The following is a 21,156-nucleotide window of genomic DNA, read 5'->3' as shown; positions in this document are numbered from 1 at the left end:
ACCTTTCCCCCCAAATGTGGGAGGAAAGGGGGTGTATCTTATAGTCCAAATGTAGCTTACCTGGCTTGCTGGGGGGGGGGCAATGGTGGAGCGGGGTCACATGAGGCAGGAGCAGGGTCCCCCCTGCATGTTCCTCCCAAATTTGTGTGTGGGGTAGGGGCTGGAGAGAGGAAGTGCATCTTATAGTCCAACAAATACAGTAGCTGGCAACAATGCCCTGAATTTGCCAATTATGCACCTACCTGAAGTACAGTCAAGGTGTCAAACTCATTTTTACTAGGGGCCACGTCAGCCTCGCAGTTGCTTTCAAAGGGCCAAATGTAGTTTGAGGACTGTAACGCCTCTTTACTAGGGGCAAGGAGTTTGGCACTGCTGCGGGGTAGAAACAAGGTGCCAGGCCGGATAAAACAAGGTGGGGGGCCAGATTCAGCCCGTGGGCCTTGTGTTTGCCACTGTGTGGGTCTAGACAAGTTTTCACCATTTAAAAAGACACCTTCATCTTTATAAAACTAGAACTTTGTCCTTATAGGATATAGAAACTATGCTAGAGCAAGTTGGGCGGGGGGGAAGAATCTCCTATTTATCGACTGAAATAATTCTTGGAAGAAATTTGCTTTTTACGAAATTAAGATTTTACTTTTTATCTATGCAAATGATGTTTTAATAGTATAAGATGTATTAGAATAGTTAAGACTGTGTAACCCTTTAGGTCCTATTTTTGAGAAAAGTTTCTTAATAGCATATTGAAAATAATTCAACATGGTAAGAAAAATAACTGGATGACCACCAGTTTTGATGGTGTTATAATGGAAACGTCTATTTTTGGTTACTTACAACAAAGGGAAAAATTATAACCAGAACCAACCTCATTTGCTCTTACATACCATTTTCTGACCACCCTTTCCCTGAAATACACTCATGGAAAATTTTGATGCTGCCAGTTTATATGAAGTCCTCATTGTCCAATGTAAAAGTTCCTATTTATGTCAGTTACAGCTGTGTTACGGTTCCGATTCATATCAACATTCATTTCAATGAAGTGGAAAATCACCTCTCCACTGCCACCTCCCTTGATTTTCCTATTTCCTTTGCTTCTTTTTTTTAAATAACTCTCCATGGTATCCAAAGACAGGGACCATAATATTATAGAATGATGTTAACACAAATGCAAAAAAAAAAAAGAGAGGAGAGAGAAGAATCAGGGAACTCAGGTAAAAACATATTTCTGTGCAAGGGAAGCCTGGGAGGACTACTGTGCTGTATACAACCCAAAAAGAAACGTTTGTATCGGTGTGCAGATGAGGTAATTTGATGAATGAAGGGAGGCTTGTCACGACTGACAAGTTCAGACAAAAATTGGCCTGAGCATTCCTGAACGGTCATCAAATTGACTCCCATGCAGTCTTCCAAAGCAGCATGGTATAGGGTTCAGAAGATGGAAGTGTTTGGGACTGGGAGAAAAGTATCTTTCTCTCCTTTTAAGGAAAAAGAGCCAGCAAGACCGAATAATTGATCAGTGAAGTGAGGTGAGAATTCTAGTTATTTTGATTTGCAACTGTACATATTAAAATAATTACTTTGTTCCCCAATATTTGCCAAGTTTCCTAAAATTTGTTAACTCCTCTAATACTTGCCACCCCTGATAGCAATAAACTATGAAATAAGACATGAGCTTGTTATATTAATAGGCATACTTTATTGTACAATCAACACAAGAAACTATGAAACAGAGTCCTATCTTAAGCTATCACACTGTTTAAATACTGCACACTCTGAAAACGAATGCCAGAACATTCTATAAATGACAGCTATAAATCAGTTTCTGAACCGGAAGGGTCACATGAGAAGCACATAGGCAGATAAAAGCCAGCTTTTCAAGTGGAATATGGCACATGAACTAGTCCAACCACCATGGAAACGGTGTGCTCAGACATACTTAATCAAAAACATCATGACACATTTCTTTTAATGCACATGCTGAGATAACTCTGGCAAAGCCTTCGTTCCTTCTGGGGGTGTGTCATCTCTGAAGGTACAAATACTGTATGTAGATAAAACATCACTGCAGGAAGTACGTCAAGTTCAGACTGCTTGAGGCCATTTCTATACAAAATTATAATTAGCTGGACTATGGGAAAGATCCTTAAACACACAGCCTTACTTCATTTCGTGACATCCTAATAAGTAGACCTTCACTATTATAAATGCTATTTATATGCATTTTATTCACACATAAGTTAGGATATTTTTAAATACCTATGTCTGCAGCTATAACATTTTTCTTTCTTGAAGTCTCCTCTTTCCTACACCTGTTCCACTTGACCCTTTGTTCCCTTCAGCCCACGGGTCTTCTTTCAGGGGATTTCTTTTTCCCTTTGGAAAGCTGGCCTCAGAAAGGAAATAGAATGTTTCTCCTGTTTGTGAAAAGTATTTTTTCCCATAGGAATATCTGTCCACATACGGAACAGAAATTAGGGCATGGTAGACACAACTTTGCTGGAAAGCATCTATTCTATGAAGTCCTGCCACAGTGCCATGCGGGTGTCACAAGGCAATGGGGGCACAGTCACAAGTTTTCCAGCCACTGCCAGGGGAGGACCATCCTCGCCGGCACGTGCTCTGGCTTTTACTCCTCGGATGCCAGTGGTCCTGCGGTAGCATCCTGTGAGCATTCCGACCCAGCATCACACTGGAGAGATTCTTTCTCCCCTTCCACAGGCTCTTTAGGGTCACATTCCTCTTGGGAGACGGCCGTTTCGGCCTCCGGCTGCTCTTTATTAACACAATTAGAGTTGACATCGAGTTTGCCATCTGATAATGAAAAGAAAAACAAAGTCATTTTGTTTTTATCACATGCCTTCTGTTCTATCACACTGTTCTAAGTGCCTTCCGTTGTTACTTCATGTCCGTAACTATCACGTGAAGTAAATTACCTCTGTCATCATTATTTACAGACAGGGACACTGAGAAGACAGGGCTTTGCTAACTCGCTCAAAACTTCCAGCTAATGAAGCACCAGAACTAGCATTTGAACTCGGCTCGGGCTCCAAAGTCAGGCCTTGAGACCAGAACTGTGGTCTGGGATCCGAGAGTTAGCATGCAAATACAGCTGCACCTTGAACTAGCTTGATGTCCGTGGGTTAACTGTCCGTACAGAGTTGTTTCCTTACCTGCAGAGTAGGGGATAATAAAACCTATTCCACATTCGTGGCAGACAAAGGTGTTTACAACACTTAGAATAGTGTGTGGCACATGCTGGTGTTTAACAAACGGGAGTGAGTTCCCACTCGACCAACAATCCTATTCTCTCTCACTGACTTGTACAGAACATGACCAGCTATTATTCATTGCCCTCGATACACAGGATACAAGTTTTGTCCAGAAAACATGGCTGTCAGAAAGTCTGACCTATTTTCTGAACAGTTTACTTACACAAATTAGATTTGATTTGGAAATTATCCAATCCCACTAATAGTGTTTCTCAACCAAGTGGGAAGGAGACCTGGTCCTCGAGGGGTGAGGGTGTAAGTGCGCAGCATCAAAGTCATCTGGGCAACTTTTCCAAACTACAAGCACTCCGCAGAACGTAGGATATATACTCTGGGGTGCTGCACAGCAGTGGGGGTGGTTTATCCTCCCCAATACGCAAATCGCTGCTGAAGCCACTCACTCCTGACCAAAATGAGTCATGGACTTCATGAGGGAGAGGAAAAATACTGTGGCATTCACTGCTCTGACACTTGTAGAAATGTCATCTGTGCATGAGTAGATCTGCAATTTAAATGAAATTCATAAACCTGCTCTAATTTCACCTGAGGTGTTTTAGTTAAGAAATTTTAAAAGCTTTACAACCTTAAAGGTTTTGGGGTGGCCATTAGATGAAATTTAATTATTCCCTTATTCAAAGCCCTTAAAATCCTTTGTGTGCAGAATGTAAGTAAATGCTCACCACGAGCCCCACGGTTCTAGGGCAGCCAGAAAGCAGGATGTGCAATGAAATCATAACGTTGTCTTCTGTTTTCCAGCAAGACCTAGGTTAACTATATCCTGTAAATTATCCCCCAAACAGGGATTCAAAATAGGGACCCATTTGAGATCACGCATAAGTGTGATCCTTGCATTAGTCACCCCCAAGCTTCACTGGTCCCAGAGAAGACCCTGTTTCTGTGGGCCCTGTGTTAACAATGTCATCTATCATGCCTCTTCCCACTAAGAAGCAGTATCAGCCCGGTTATATGTACATACTGTTCTCTCCTCACTCTTTTCTTTGGCAGCTTCCAACTGTTGTTTCTCATAAATGTCCTTGAGATTCTTACAGATTTTCTTATGTGCAAACCAGTGTGTTTTCTGGCAAGTTTGATCGCAGTATATTACCTGAAAGCAATCGAGGTTATATTTTCATTTCAAGAGCTGGGATTGCAGATTTTTTCAAATTGTGACATTAGACCAAGACCTAGGCTGTCAAAATGTTAACTTTCCTATATTTTAAAACCATGATGTGTGCATGTGTATTAATTTATAATTGTAATTTTCAGCTTACACTTTAAAAAATAATGGATATATAACAAATGGTCTACCCAAAACTCTTAAAAAATGATTCATCTAAGAACCTACTATGTGCCAGGGTTGGCAGAGTGCCAGCAGCTGTCCCAGGTGAAGCTGGGGTTGAGAAAGAAGAGGATGGGACAGCATGTAGGGAGCCAAACACACGTCCTAGCAGAGGATGTAACCGCAACAGGAACACACGGGAAGCAGTGACTCACTCTCGCTGGAGGAGTCAGTAGGCAAAAAACTGAGAAAAGTGTTCCAAGTGCAGGGAATACCTTGTACAAAAATGCAGGAAAGGGGAAGTGAATGACGCGTTCAAGGACAGCAAGAAGTTTGTGCAAATGAAACTTGGACTTCTGTCAGATTATATGCCGAACATTTATGGGAGCCCTTTACACATTAATGTATTGTTGTATTATGGGCCCAATTCTCATTCTTCCCTGAATGCGTACTCTTTCCTATGAGACCTTCTTTTACTGAAGGGGAGGAAAACTGACTTTTAAATTGGCCAAACAAACAAGATATAGCGTGGCAGTTTCAAGGTTAGACCCTCAAAGGGACTCATAAGTGATTCTACCTGTGGACTGACACTTCGGCCATCACCATGACAACATGCTCGGCCAGGACTGCTGGTCAGAGGGCATGAGGACGCATGAAACAGAAGTGCCCTGGCTGAGCCCAGCCAACCACAGACATGGGAGAAGTAATGGTTCTTGTTTTAAATACTGAATTTTGGAGTGTTTTTATATGCAGCAATAGTTGACCCACACAGACAGTCTCATTTTATCCTCACAACTCTAGCCCCACTTCACACGTAAGGAAACTGAGACTCAGAGAAGTAAGTAATTAAAGGAGAGAAAACTGGAGAAGTAGGTTACAGCAGAATGCAGTGAATTACAGAAGAACATGCTAAGAATAACAACCTCAAAAAAATAGGAAATTAACATCATCTGTAGAATAAGGCAAATGTAGACACACACACGTATGCAATATCTGAATGTGAGGAAAACACCAAGCAAATGTTATTGTAAAGAATTATCTTTGGGAAGATAGTTCTGGCAGAAGTGGGTGGTATAGACCAGAGAGCTCAAAGACTGGTGACAGTCAGAAGGGAGTTACAGTGCTACAAGAAGAGTTGATGAAGAGATGAAGTCATATCACAATATTTAAGACTGTATATTTATAAATTGTCCTATGCTAGGTTCGTATCTGTACTGGCCTCAGTCCCCTATGTATGATCTTCTCTTATTTTCTCATCTTCATTCATTTGTTTACATCCTTATTTATTTGGGGTGGTCAGCACAATAGGGCAGCCTGGGCGTCTGGCTAAAGATTGGGCACAGAACTACATTTATTTTAAGTTCTCTTTCAAATTACTTGTGAGTATTCGATGCAATACTTTATATCTAATATATTAGAATTTATTTAAAAACTACTGTCAACCATTATTTTACAAAATATTAAACCTCAGTTATCAAATTGGATAAAATTTAAACCAGATGTTAATGAACTTCAAAGAACTTCATTCTTACCATTTTGCATACTGAGCATCTTTTACTTGCTCCCTTTTCTCCACAGGTGGTACAAAATTCCACATCCACAAACCCCACCTGACCAGTGATGGCTTGAGTAAGTACAGAGAACGCAGTGGGATCAGAACCCTACAGTGGGTACAGAGAGGAAAAAAAACACTCTAAAATCACATGAAATACGACTGAGATGACACCCATGGAACAATGTCTAGAAGCAGACATGCAAGAGACAAACTCATCAAGGCTAAAGATGACAGAGACTTATCTATGACAAAATGACAAATACCTTTTCGAGTATACCTTTTGCTACAAAAAGTATATGGAAGGTAAGTCGTGGCTCCAAATATTCAAAGAGAAAAAGTTGCCCACCTTCTAAAATTAAAGTATTTTTCAATTAGGATTATCCCATTAGCCCGCAAAGATTTCTGATACAGGGCAGTGAACTCTGAGTGGGATTTCCTTACAACATTGTTTTATACTGTAATATATGCTCAAGATAGTCAAAAGATTTAAGAAGTGTTTTAAGTAGCACTCATTTTGAAATTGTTATGCTCCTTCTGAAAACAAATCTAATGCCAGGTTCCCTTTCATATTAAAGTGCTAAGAATCCTCCTTTGGAATGAAGATAGTATAATGGTGAAAAAAATCAGGGAAATGAAACCTCAGATACAGGTATTTAAGTCACTGTCTTGTACCAGGAACGAAACAGCTATACTGAAATGACGGTCTGTATCAGAGAGTTTGTTCACAGCTCAGACCAGTCCGCCATCCCACACCTCCTCAATTAGAATCTCTGAGGATATGGTGGTCTGCACACCTGTTTATTACAGGTAAATTTGAAACATACCAAAAGTTTGAGAATCACTGGTACTTAATGTTACACTAAATACTTACTAATCTATGTAAATTTTTTTTTTTTGCCTCAGCAGTAGAGTACTGGATCACACAATAATCTGGTCCACAAATCCACAGATTACAATATATTCAAAGATTCATAACAATTATATTTTAATGTTCAAATATTTTTTCACAAATTGACTGGAACACATTCGAACTCTTCCCTCAAAATGGAATGTTTGTGGGAGTGAGAACACATTAACATTCTCACAGATGTAGACAAAGATAAAACTAAAGGCTATTTTGCTGGAAGTATAGCTGTTAATGTGAAGTGTTGCTTCAGAAAACAAGTGATGATGCAGCTAAGCAACCACACGGAATCTTCTCATCCCTACTGGATGATAAGAACTCTCTCTTGCTCTATGAAGTCTCGTCATCTACTTTGTTAAATAAGAATCTCTTTAGGTACCAAAGCTCCCCTAGGGAAGACATTCAGCCTAGAAACAAACAAGACACTGTATTATTCAATGTATCCTACAAAATCAGAGACATTACCCAGCCTTCTGAAAGTTAAAATATACACTTTGAAGTGATAAAGCGAAGTAGCGTTAACAGTATAATCGAAGGCTGAAGCAAGGCCTCACACCTCCTGCTGAACTTTGTGGCAGACAGAAGCCAGAATTCCACATGAAGCCGAGGGAATCGAAACCTCTGCTGCGGCCCTGGCCAGGTGGCTCCACTGGCTGGGGTGCTGACCTGCACGCCAGGGTTTGATCCTGGTGTATGGGTCAACGCACACGGGTGTGTATGGGAGGCAACAGATTGGTGTTTCTCTCTCACAACGACATTTCCTTTCCCCCACCTTTCTCTAAAAAAAAAAAAATCAATAAACATATCCACATATCTTCAGGTGAGGAAAAAATATTTTTAAATAAAAAATTAAAAAAAAAAAAAAAAAAACCCTCTGCAGCAGGCCCTGGCACCAGCACTGTCAGAGACAGGCCCAGCCAGAGAATGGCCACGTTATGGGAAAAGGTTAGCATTGCTCAAGGCTCATGAACTTGCAGTATCGCATCAGGAGGTAAACAGCGGCTGTCTGGGATATTCAAAACCACAAGCCTTCCACACAAAGTTTTTTACAAAGCAGAATATGTAACTCTTAAAGAACAAAAATTTTTAAACAGAAATTTTTCTAAAATGAATTAAATCCTACTTTATCGTTATTAATAAACCTTCCTCAATGACTCAGATCACGAGGACGAACAATCCCACTCCATAAACTCTAAGCACATTATTCTATGACGCAGGACTAAGATGATGAATTGCTGACCTCTACACTGATGTGCTTTTAACTTTTTTTAAAGTACTCTGAGCTACTATTTTTAGTTCTGTTTTCCCCCTTGAATGCAGAATGTCAACTGCCACATGTTAATGGTGGAAATGCCCTGTAGCAGCCATTGTTAGCTGTTTCTCTGATAGCCATTTCCCCCACTTCCCTAATAGAAGCATAATTTTGTTCAGAACACCAGTGTTTAGACCAGCCAAAAATACACTTTCCCAGATGCCGAGCAGCTAAGAGTGGTCATGCAGCACAGGCGGTGGGTTTCTGGGAGAGCTCGTGTTTCCCAGCTATAGAGCCCTTTCCCTTTCCGCCCACCTGGGTAGCAATGTGAGCTTGGAGGAAGAGCAGCAGACGCCTTGCAACCATGAGCTCATACGCATGAGTATGAAAATCTATACGGCCAAAGAATATTGAGAGGGAGAATGTTTGGGTCCCTAATCCATTTATTTTTGAGCCATTGTGCCAGATCTGGTCTGCCTATTTTGGGGCTTCTGAATATAAAAATAAATAATTAAACCCTTATTTATTGAATTCACGGTTGGCTGGAGTTTGGTATGTACAGCCAACATTCATAATTAATAAACCAGACCCATAATTTGCTAACTTTAATTTTCCAAAAGCTTAAACGTTAAGTAGCCAAGCACATTAGAAGGGGTGAAAGATCTCTATGGGAAATTATGGAGAGGTCTTCATGCACAAATCAATGCAGGAACTTCCTGAGGTCACCTTGTCTGCTCAGCTCTTTCGTATTTCATGGTTCTGAACAGGTGAAGTCTTACTGTATAAAGGATCACCTGGAGCCATTCCTAGTCCTGATGTTCACACTGAGAATGATACAGCACCCTAGGGATGGCAGAGAAGGGCTGGCGTTGCCAGAGGAAGGGAGGGAGCCGTGGACAGGACAGTATCAATTTCTGGCCTCACAGACAAAGGCTGATAAGGGCTTTGATTGAAATTTATCAGCATGATGTATAGAGAAGGTGAACAGAAAACTATTCAAAATAGTGAAGGCAGGGAGTGTCTTATGAAATGCTGCTGAAATAAATATAGGACAATAGGGCACTAATTATAAAATAGAAAATAAAGTTAAAATTTACTTCCCATAGCTGTGAAGTATAAATAGATTTCTTTTTAAGAATGGAACAGGTATAAAGCCAGAGGCAGAGGTGGAATATAAGAAGCTGAATGTACTTTAAGATTGTTTATCAGCACATACAACGAGCCACGACTCACCCCTCCACATCTCCGCTGACCAAACCCACCCTCCTAGACGTCCAATGCCCGCCTTCACCTACTGCGGGGCATGGTGCTGGTTTTTCACAAGCTACAGTGAGCGTGTGTGCATCTGTATTACATAGCAGATGTGTCCCCGCCTTTACAGGTTCACACGGGTATTTAAAAATGCCTGTTTTCACTGGAACCATCTACATTCCGACACAGGGAAATACTGTTTACTGAACCATGAGCCCCATAAATGGGAGAAGAGGAGGATAAACAGAAACAGGGTTAGCAGGCAGACCTGTCCACATCTGTTCTTGAAATTTTTCTAAGATAAGTCATTCCCTTTACTAAATCATTACTGCTGAAGAGAACGTGAGAATATGTCTTTAACCGCACACGACACGCTAACAAGGTCTGCCCGACAGAGGTAACCGAGTGACCGGAGCTTACGATTTCCACGGGGGCGATGCTGCGCACCAGCTGCTGCAGGAGGGTGGCTTCGCAGTAGGGGAATTTCCTGATACTCTCTCTGATGAGCTTTTCCTGATACACCGGAAAGCCGTCAGAGGGTCGGCCTTTCAACAGGCTGAAAGGTAGGTAGTTTTAAAAACGTAACTGGAGCTGAGTCACTAAGCATTTCCTCCCCATGAACTGTTAGTAGTTTCTTCTTGGCTATTTAAGATTTTCATTGCTTTTTCAAATCATGATGATTAGACTCAATTCAAACTGCTGGTCTCCCTTGGGTAGGCCAGGCGTTATCAGTTTACAGCCTGGAGAGGTACTTATAAAAGTGACCCCTGCCCTAAAAACACTAAACGCTGTTATCAGATTAGCTAGTTACTTATTACCAGGTCAGTTATTTGTACAAAGAATGAAAACTCTCACCAAGTCACACCCTTCCAACTTAGTTCACTTTTCTCAGTAAAACTGGAGGAGAATTTGGTCCCTCCTGAGCAGAGAACAAAGGTAACACACAGCTGTCCCAGGTGCAATGACAGAGACACTCTGAGTGCCATTATGAATCTAGAACAGCCACCTGTGGCATAGCATGCCTGTCCTCACTTTTGGTCTTGGGCCACTCCCTAGGTGTATGATCTTATGCACGCTCCTTAACCTCTGCAAACCTCAGTCCTCACCTGGAACTGGGGCTAACAACATTACAAAGAGTACAGAACAAAATAACCAGTCCACAGTCTAAGTATAAAATTGTTCTTGTTTCTTACAGACTGAATGTGATCCCAACTATAACAACTGCTGCTAAAATACTTATATTTTAAATCTATAACAAGGCTTCATATAATAAAACGTTATCCATTTGACTTTATTTTACACATGACATGGTAAAAACAGTACCTTTTGATCAGAGTATCCAGTTTATTCTCTCCGTCTTTTAAGAAGGTAATACATTTCTGAAAGATACAGCTGATGTAATGCATTTTCACAGCCAATACTTCATTCATGTCTCTTTGCTTCATACACTTCTCACAAATCAAATCCATCACCTTGTAGCATTTATTCAGAGCTGCTGCTTCTGCCAGCAGAGGATTCTCATTTATAAGCATCACAATCTAGAAGAAATTCCAGTGAGCTTAGGAATTCCATGAGAGACTTTTCCATATAAAAATTAGGTAGTTAGTTTCAGTTGATTTTAAAAGATTACCAAATATTACTACCTTAATTCAAATTAGAATGCAAATGGCCTTAGTCAGTTATAAAATAATACAGAGGGACCGGAATCTCTTGGAACTCTGTACGTCAAAGTTATCACATGATCTGCCATCTAGCTAAACCAGGGTGTCGAGCTGACTACTCAGAGTCATGGTTTTAGTATCTCTATTGTTAAAAGTACTTTTACTAAAGATAAAGATGGCATATTTGCATGTCCTTTATGTACAGAATCCAACCAATGAGCAATCACTGCTTTTAGTTAACATTATGAGCTGTAGAATTTCATGGCTAGAACTACACCTCTCAATTCTTATTAATATAAAGAAATTAGATTTTTATAGAAATAAGTCTAAAAATAAAAGGTATATTACTTTCTGATTAACTATATTTCTTTGAAATTTTCCTAATATGTTCTAATCATCCATAGTAATGAAAATAGATCAAAGAGAAAAGCAAAAATAGCTTTATAAGGAAAAATATTAGAACTATTAAATGTGAAGCATTATGAGTCCCGAACTTCCCATACATGCACAAATTAAACTATGAGGCATATTTCCTTTTTACTGGCTTTGTTATAGGGTAGATTACCTGTGGTAGGTCTGCATAGGACAGCTGTAAAGTTCCAGTGACATAACAGTAATGTAAAATGTGTACCCTGGGCATGACTGTATGCACAAAGCAGAAAGCCAGTATGTAACCAGTGTGTTACAATTAAATACCCATCCTGGGTAATGTAAATGTTAGGGAACCACAGGTGGCGGCGTGAATTAGATCCTTTTCTTTAGACATAAAAAAAAGAAAACTTGTTAATTTACATAAAACATAAGTCTAGTCTCCTACTTGGAAGTTTTATGTAGACTAGCGTTCTTGTGAAATTAAAATGTGAGTTTTAGTTATTTTTGAGACTCCTAGATTGATATATAATGTTGTGTTTTGCTTAAAATATAGCACTCAATAATAAATTACTAGACTTCATGAACTAAGTATGATCAGAATCACCGGTGGTAAATTTGTTGACAACTTTTCCTACCATAACATATCAAAAATTAACTGTGGTAGTGAAAACTTATTAATTAGCCATTTATATTTCTGCAGTCAATTATAATCATTTGAAGCTGTTTGTTCAATATTTTAGTATGCAGCATTTATAATCAAAGCATAGGATCTTAAACTTATAAGTTTAACATCCTCAAAAAATCTCAAATAGAACTCAGATTAATGATTTTTTATTTGTCAAGAAATTAGACCTTATTTCTTTTATAATATATACAGCAATACATACAAAACAAAAGGTTACATCAACACAGCTAAACCATGAGCTTACAGAAACAGTTACATAGCTGTACACAAAATGATAATACTTGAACTACTTTCCTTCCTTTAAGCTCTGCAACATTATAAAGTAATACAATATGAAGAAAATCCTTATAATTATTAAGGAAAAATAAATATATCCCTGTAGGTCTGAAAGCCAGATGTATCTCATCTCCCAGAGAACAGCTAGCTTAGAATATATTTGTACAGTGGCGTTTTGAATTCTATTTTTTAAAAATTACTGAACAAACAATTCTGGGCTTAAAGATCACGTTGACAATCAAAAAAATGGGATTGTTTGCACACATCTGCCTCCTGACCACTTGGAGTCCCTCTGTCGTCTTGTGTGTGCGTGCGTGTGCGTGCGAGTGAGAGAATGTGATTTCTCCTTTCTAACCTCTGCATGCTGGGCAGCAGCTCAATTCCCCAAGTCCCTGTTTAGAACAAACATTCTTACTGCTACAGCAGCCACTTGACCTCGACTCAAACACAGCTACGTCAGGTGCACTGCAGGAACAGATGAATTGTGTATTGAGGAGGATTTCTGTGTGCATTTTTAAAGGTCTTTAGCTTTATGGAATGGCTGTTAATTACATTTTTATAATGCTCCCTAGGAAGACTGACGCCAGCTTGAAAAGGGGTAAAGCAATGAAAATGGTCCACCTCAAAGGCAACTGGGCAGCTTTTAATCAAACTGTGAGTAAAGGAAAGGTTTTCAAGTGAATAGACCATTTATGCCTACAAAATGAAGGTCTGTTCCTCAAGGAAGTTACTATAACCATAGAATAGCAGCTCTTGTGAGAACAAGTACTCTAAAAACTATAATAGGTTATTTCAGTTTATATGTCTTTGTATTTATTGCCTGTATAAACATGCCCTTAATTATTTACTCAAAATAATTGAAGGCACCATAATTCTTAGGACATTTAACCCTGAGAAACTAGGCTCCATGTAATCATCAAAAGTTACTCTCCAGACTCAATTACTGCAATAACTGAGATTATTGTGATCTCAAGGAGTAGAAACACAGATATAAAAGACAGTGAATCAGAAAAATGCAGAAACTTCTTCAAATCAGTCTAAACCAGAATATCCAGTAATGCTCCAGCTAGGGGGTAACAACAAGGGCTTTGTGAAACCACACACATCCTCTGCAGAGAGAAACACGTATCCCTGGGAAAAATCCCGACTTCTCACCCCTGTCTGCCCCTCCTAAGAAAGAGTGCCATGGAGGCGCGCCTGCTGCTATTTATAGGGGTCCTGTCTTTCCCTCTGTGCTGGGAGGACAAGAATCACTGCTACAGAAGAGGCTAAATATTTTCTAAAGGTTAGATTCTAAGTCCCATATAATCTCTGCTAGAAACACAAGCATGTGATTCACAGCTGAATTTCTTTCTGGCCCACTTAGGATCACAAGTTTGCCTCTAGTGGATTTTTCAGAATGTTAAGTAAAACATTTGAGTTTTGAAAAATAAAAACAGCATAGACTCTACTCGTCTGTCTTATGGGAAAGATCTGCTAATCTGTCTTCTCTCAATGGCCCAGAAAACTAATCTGGATATAGGGCCACATGGCAGGTACCATTTGCTGGGTATAATGTGCTCCTATGAATAATGTACACCCACATTTTTGACCCAAACTTTCAGGGAAAAAATCTTTTAATTTTTTAATTCAATTTTTTATTTATATTTAGTAATAAAACTGATTATTGTATTCCAGGTTATTATTTTGCATATGGATCATTACTGCTTTCTAGAGTTATACTTTTAATGCATTAAGCATAAATAAAAGAATTAAAAACATTTATATAGATACAGAATTAATACTACCCATGTATAATGTATATGTTTATTTTTCTCTCACAAATTTGGGCAAAAAAGTGTGTTTATACATGGCAAAATATAGTATTTTTTGATCATTTGGGTTTTTTTTTTAGTTTCAAAGACTACACGCATAGGAATATCAATAAAGTATTAAGATTACATACAATTTGGAACTTTATATGTATATTTTTATCATTGTGCCAGTACAGCTGTCTCCATTTTCACCCCACCATACCACCCACCCCACCCCCTACCCTCAAACCTACCCACTTTGGTTGGAACTTTGTATTTTCAAATGACTGTGCACCATCAGGAGTTTATCAGAATGTCCACTTATTTTAATAGTGTTCAGTATACTCCACAGATATTTTTTAATAGACTTCTAAGGAAATCTATTTCACGCATTATAACAACACCTTGTATTAAAGGGGAAATCTCAATTTTTGACCCAACTTACTATCCTGTTCACCAAACAGCTCTGAATTACTATCAAATCTACATTATGAATGAAGACTATAACAGACATTGAAATGTGATAAAAGACAGCATTATTGTAGTATACATGAAGTTTTCTGTAATCACTCATTAAAGAAATTATATTCCTTTGGCTTGATTAAAATTTATTTATAAACAAACAAGGCTGCATATAAAATATGAAGTAAATAGCTATGAAAATAGTTCAGAACAGCTCTTGAAGTTTCCAGTTAAGTCATTTGAACTTCTGGGTTGGTCTACAAAGTTCAAAAATCTGTGTGATTTGACTACATACTAGAAAAGCTATATTGCTTAAACGCCATCAAAGAGCTGCTTACATTTAAAACCGTGTCCATGATTACGTTTCCGAGCATTCCACAGAAGGTCAGTTCTTAGAGCAGATGCTACTGGCGCCCCAATCAAATGCTCTTCACCAGGCCTGTGCACAGGCTGCCGCTGCCGGGAGTGTTGGCTGCTGGGCTCAGAGCTGCCTCCTTCCCAGGAAACTGCCTTCACCCAAACAGAGCCACCTGATCTGGCACTGTCCTTTCTCTCTGGGGACAGGCCTCAGCCAACGCTGATATGAAAGCCTGGCTGCCTTGCCTCTCTGGAGCCATTAACAGTATGGTCTCCCTGGGAAATCAAGCGGCAGCTAGGCTTCAGCTGAATCCACCTCTTCACCTAGCTTTTCTTCTTCTCTAGTCTGCGTCCCTTACTCGGCTCCACGTTCCAAATGACAGCATTCCTCCACTGCATCGGCCGAATTGAGAGAGCCCACTGCAAGCTCTGCATTTACAAAACCCAACCCGAGACAGTTATGATCCTATATAATAACAGCAGTTTAGACTCGGAAGCAATATTTAAATATAAAGCAAAGACAATAAAGACTACACTACCTTGACAGGATGAAGATTTGTCACGGTGATAATTTTGTGCAGTGGGGCTGCCAGCTTTGGGGGCAGTTTCGGCTCTTTGTCCAGTCCCTGGGGCTTAGTGTAATAATCCAGTCTCTCTCGAGGAAAGAAATTGTTGATGACAGTTACACAATCATGTTGACCTTTTAACAAACAAACAGGAAGTTTGTTATGCTGTTATTCACAATAAGACATTTTCCAATTTTTTGTATTATGTTGCTCCATTTTCCTGTGAAGGAAACATACATCAACATCTTTAATTTTCAAGAAAGCAGAGCAGAGGAGGAAGAAGGGTAAAAGGTGTGGGGGAACATTTTCCAGCATGCTTTGCGAAGTCAAGAAATAATCTCTTTTTAAAGACACAGAATCCTAACATGTATGAAGATTATGTGGATTACAAAAAAAGCAATATTGATTTATAATTTTTTGCCCAAAATATTTTACAAAGGTTGCTTGTAATTTAATTTTTTCTTCTTCCATCCCTACATAAATGATGGTCATTATTCCCTAATCACATCTGGCTTTCTTTCTTTTTTTTTAAAGAAGATTCAGCAGGCATGACAATTTTTTTTTTAGGATTTTATTTATTTATTTTTAGAGAGGGAAGGGAGGAAGAAAGAGAGAGAGAGAAACATCAGTGTGCAGTTGCTGGGGATCATGGCCTGCAACCCAGGCATGTACCCTGACTGGGACATCTGGCTTTCTTTATACAGAATTTCAATTTATTCTATAGAACTTTTTTTATCATTATAATTAGCATTCATATTAGTAAACTAATCTCCACTCTCATGAAATGTGAGAAAAGCTTTTGCTCCCATAAGCCAGGAATCTACATTATGGCTTCTCGTAGATTCCTGTGAAACTTCTCTAAGCCATATCTAATGGTAAAAATGGTTCTAAAGAAAGGTATTGTAAAGGAGCACCGAAAAAATATCAAAATAGACATAAGAAGATTTGATGGGGTGAGAGGAAAATGAAGAATTAGCATGTAACTCTATCTTCTCATCAGTCCGAACAGTATAGTCAGAAACAGCCCTGTTAGCAATTGAAATATTTTTACATAAAAGTACTGGTTAGATAACAGCACTGTCACACAACTAGAGGTTTCTTAAGATTACACCTTTGTGAGAAGGAAAAAAATATTACTTTACTTTTCACAAGATTATTCTCTTTAATTTTAGGTTAGATTAATCAGCTTAGATTATTTTGTTATTTTATTTTAACTAATCTGCTACTAATTTATATTAGAGATATATATTTAAAGTTTATCATAAATATAAATCTTTACTTTAGATTTAAATTTTATAATCAAAACTATTAGTTTTATTGGTTAACTTTAAATTCTGAATACATATGAATAAAGCAGTACTATTAATACAGAGAATAAATGTTGGGAGTGGGGAGAACCAGTGTACCATTTTGCTCCCGTATTACTATGCTTGGACTCGAGTCTTCTAAATTGAATGGGCTCACTGAGTCAGAGCTGGGTAAGATTAATGAGAATACGTACATACCTAGACAGAGCCTAGAAAATTTTTTTCTTCCACAGATAAACTGAAATTGAAACAGGCTTCCACAATGAGAACTGAAAAGTTTATAAAGAAAAATAAATCAAATTCATTTGCAAAACCCGGATTAGGAACACTGTGGAGTAACTCCTACTGTGATTGCAAGAAAAGAACAGTGATACATGAACCCTGAAACTAGCCAAGATATGACTCATTCTCCAGTCAGAAAGACAGTTTTGGTTATGATGAGTTTCTGACAATACACAACCTACACACCATCTGAGAAGGTCCTGTCACTAAAACCTAAAGGAGAACAGAGATCCTGCAGACAGAGCAAAGAGAAAGGGGACAGTGGAGAACAAGAGTCCCCAGCCTCAGAGATGATCAGAACGGTGTGGACAGCATGGCTGAAGAATCACACTACTGACCACGAGGGTTACTGAGAGAGAATACACCAAGCGGTACACACTAATAACACATCGTTACTAAAAATACTAAATGCTCAGCAAGTCCACAGCTAGTGGTAGTGATGGAGTAGGAAAGAAAAGGCCTGTTGCCTAAAAAACCAGAACAGAGGATGTGAAGAAATAAATGAATTATAAGGTTTTGCTGTGTTGGGATGGTTCAACGGGCAAATCAGGGCTTTAGGGGCAGGACACAGGGTCCAGTTGTGTTCTTGTTGTTAGATGGTAACTGGGAACCATGGGAGTGTTGGGGATGGGAAAGTACGTACTGGTGGAATGGAAAAACATTCTTGGTTGTTCGAGTTGATAAAAGGAGAAATAAAATGTACTCGAACATGACCAGGCCAATCACATGGAGGAAACACACACACACACACACACACACACACACACACACCAGGTAAAATAAAGGGTTAAACACTGAAGTAAAAGAAAAACAGTGCCACCAAGTTTATTAGTAATTACGTGAAATCGGCGTAAGCTGAATAAATACCTTTTAAAACAGAATATCTTTTGGGTTATAAAACAGCACCCACCTATATATATAATATATAGGTATAATAGTAGTTACACTATAAAAATGAAATGATAAAAACTGAAAATAAAGGAAAGGGCAAAGAGATTACTGACAAAATGCTAAAAACAAATCAGCAATGGTCATAACATCAGACAAAAATAGAATTAAAAATTAAGACAAAGTGGCATGTTTATACAATGATGAAACCAAGAGCAGTATCATAATAAAAAGGAAAAGCTAAAAATATTTGTTAAAAAGATAATACACACCAATTATCTATTATTATTTCTTGTTACTTTGAAGCCTGAAGAATTGAATAGCTATAAAACCCAGGAAACTCTAATTAAAATGACAAGGAAAAAAAAAAGAAATCAATAGCTTTCTCTTTATTCCCCATAACCAACTAGAAATGACAGAGTGTGGAGGTGGCGGTGGGGGTGGGAATCCTCCTTACAATATGGACAGAACTACCAATTACTTAGTAAATTTTTAAAGAGGTAGCTTTATTATATGAATTTTAAAGGACTGCCTGAGAACGGAATACAATAATATTGAAGGACCACGTTAAAAAAACATAAATGCGTATCATCAGTTCGCTGTATATATTTAGAACCACTTACTAAAGTCTCCCAGGAGCTGAGAAGGATTGGAAGGAGGATTCCATTGGGGGAGGACTGAGGGGCACTTGCTTTACTTTAAAGTCCATGACTCAAACCATATGGCATCACTACAGAAAGGGACAAACATCTTCAGAAGAGAATACTGGGTCCGAAATAGATACCCTTACAAAACAATTTAACTCCACCACAAAAGTGATATTTCAATTCAGTGGGAAAATACTGAGTGGTTTAGTAGTGGTGCTATCACAGTTAACTAATTCCATGGGGAAAACTCTAAATAATAAATTTTAAAGTACAAAAAATGTTTTTAATTTGAAAGAATATTTATTGAACCCATGATCAAGAAGATCTCTTTTAACAAGACAAGAAACACAGAAGGTAAAAGAAAAGCTATGATTACTTAATAAATTTTCTATGGCAAAAATCCCCGTAAAATCAAAAGAAAAAGAAGACTGACATAAAACATTTGAGACACATTTGATAAACAAAGGGTTAGCATCCATAATTTGCATAAAGCTCCTCAAAGCAATGAGACAACAGAAAGACAAAATGAGTAACAAATAAAAGCAGACATCCACGGAAAAGAAAATACAAAGGACCAACAAGAGCTCACTTTCACTAATAATCAAAAAGCAAATTCACAATGTAGCATCTTTTCAACTCTCAGGTTAGCCAAAAATGAAACCATGAAATGCCCAGCTCCGACGAGGAGGTTAATGGCCGTGTAAACGGCTATGCCTTTTATGGTTTTAATGTAATCCAGGCTTACATTAAAACTAAAAAACACACCCTGTATCTCAGTGAGTTTTTATCTTGGACCATGTGTTACAGATATTAATGCACAACCATGAAAAATGTAAGATCAAGGATCTTTATTACATAATTTATAGTGAAGTGATTCTTAAAAATCTAAAATCTAGGGAACATCTAAGTGAACTGCAGTACATCTATATCACGGAGTGAGTACTAGGCGGCTGTTGAAATAACTGAATATTATACCAATAAGATGGGAGGGACTCCCATAGCATACTGGTGAATAAAGAAAACAAGTTACAAAGAATATATCTGCATGATCACATTTTTAAAAGATACAAACCTTATACATGGGTGCAGATATGTGTATATGCTGTTCAGCTTGAGGGGATAAAAAGGGGAGAGTGCATTTTAAAAAAGTATACTATATTGTGAAAGATAATGTCAAATGAAAGGGTGTAATTTTTTATGAAATTAGTCTAAGTAGTTAAAATGCAATGAAAACATTTATTTTAGGATGGGATTGTCGATAATTTCTACGTTAGATTTTTATTAATATATCCTGTTAAGAAAAAGAAAAGATCCCTGTGTTAATGGTTAAAACAAGATGCTCCTCCACTCCCAGCCCTGTGATCTGCCAGAAGTCAGCTAACTGCTCTCTGAGCTCTATTTACATCGTGGGCGTCACGAAAGCTTGCAGGGTCAAACAGAACCTCAGACCATCTTATTCCCCAACTTCGTGGCAAAGGTCTGAACACCGAGCACCCTGAAAGTGAAGGGATCTATCTGCCTATGAGCAGCAGACATGAACTAAGACAAACTGCAAGATTCCCAGTTTAGTGTTCTTTTCTCACTGTACTGATACCCTTGTAATTATCTTGAAGTGTGTTGGGGGCAACCAGGGAACCCCTATAATGAGACATAAACACTTCTCTGAAGTGTGCAAAGCAAGGCCATACCTTTCTCAAATCTGCCTGTAAATGAATTAAAATAATATCTGCTCTCACAGAGCTGTCATAAAGTGACTCAGTGACTGACATAATCAAAGGCAGCTACTAGTAGTTTTAGGATAATTTGATAGCAAACTTGAACAAAATATATAGTTACAATAACCATATCTGACTAATTCCCAGCTTAAATGTTATTTTTCTTGAAACCCCCTTGGAATAAGGACAGGAGGTCCTTCTCTGACGTATATCTATGGAACCCTTAAGCAGTCCCTTGGACGATACTATTTCACATGTCCACCGTTGCTATCAGTTTCAAGTGCCACAAGCACATGAGGAGCCTCTGCCTAGTTCACCAGTGTAACAAAGCATGGAGAGTGATGCTTGGTATACAGGTTGTGAGCGTCCAGTACTCGTCTAATGAATTATCAGTCCCCACAAGGCCACTTACTGCACTCCCAATGTATCAGATGTTTATAGCTTTTCGATGGACTCTGCTAACTGCCAATTTAGTGTGGCCAAAATACCAATGATCAAATATTCACTCCCACTCTCTTCTAAACCCTCTACATTATGTACAGGATTAACACACCAAGAAACATTGGGCACACACAATAACATTTGTGGTTGATCAGGTTGATAGTGAAGCAGCTGTATATTATATTATTGCTGCT

General features: G+C 38.5%; 1 protein-coding gene across 1 annotated transcript in view; it reads right to left on the bottom strand.

The window, feature by feature from the left end:
- Positions 1 to 1,675: 1,675 nt before the first annotated feature.
- ANKMY2 (ankyrin repeat and MYND domain containing 2) overlaps positions 1,676 to 21,156 on the bottom strand; it is a 32,727-nt gene continuing 13,246 nt past the window's right edge. The window contains 6 exon segments of the mRNA XM_036010549.1: positions 1,676 to 2,811; positions 4,246 to 4,374; positions 6,081 to 6,209; positions 9,931 to 10,066; positions 10,834 to 11,048; positions 15,656 to 15,816. Of these exon segments, the coding sequence (XP_035866442.1) occupies positions 2,545 to 2,811; positions 4,246 to 4,374; positions 6,081 to 6,209; positions 9,931 to 10,066; positions 10,834 to 11,048; positions 15,656 to 15,816 (1,037 nt within the window). The 3' untranslated portion in view covers positions 1,676 to 2,544.

Source organism: Phyllostomus discolor, chromosome 10, assembly GCF_004126475.2.
Source record: "Phyllostomus discolor isolate MPI-MPIP mPhyDis1 chromosome 10, mPhyDis1.pri.v3, whole genome shotgun sequence".
Taxonomy (NCBI): domain Eukaryota; kingdom Metazoa; phylum Chordata; class Mammalia; order Chiroptera; family Phyllostomidae; genus Phyllostomus; species Phyllostomus discolor.
The sequence above is the reverse complement of the archived record's forward strand: the minus strand, read 5'-3'. Positions and strand labels throughout refer to the sequence as shown.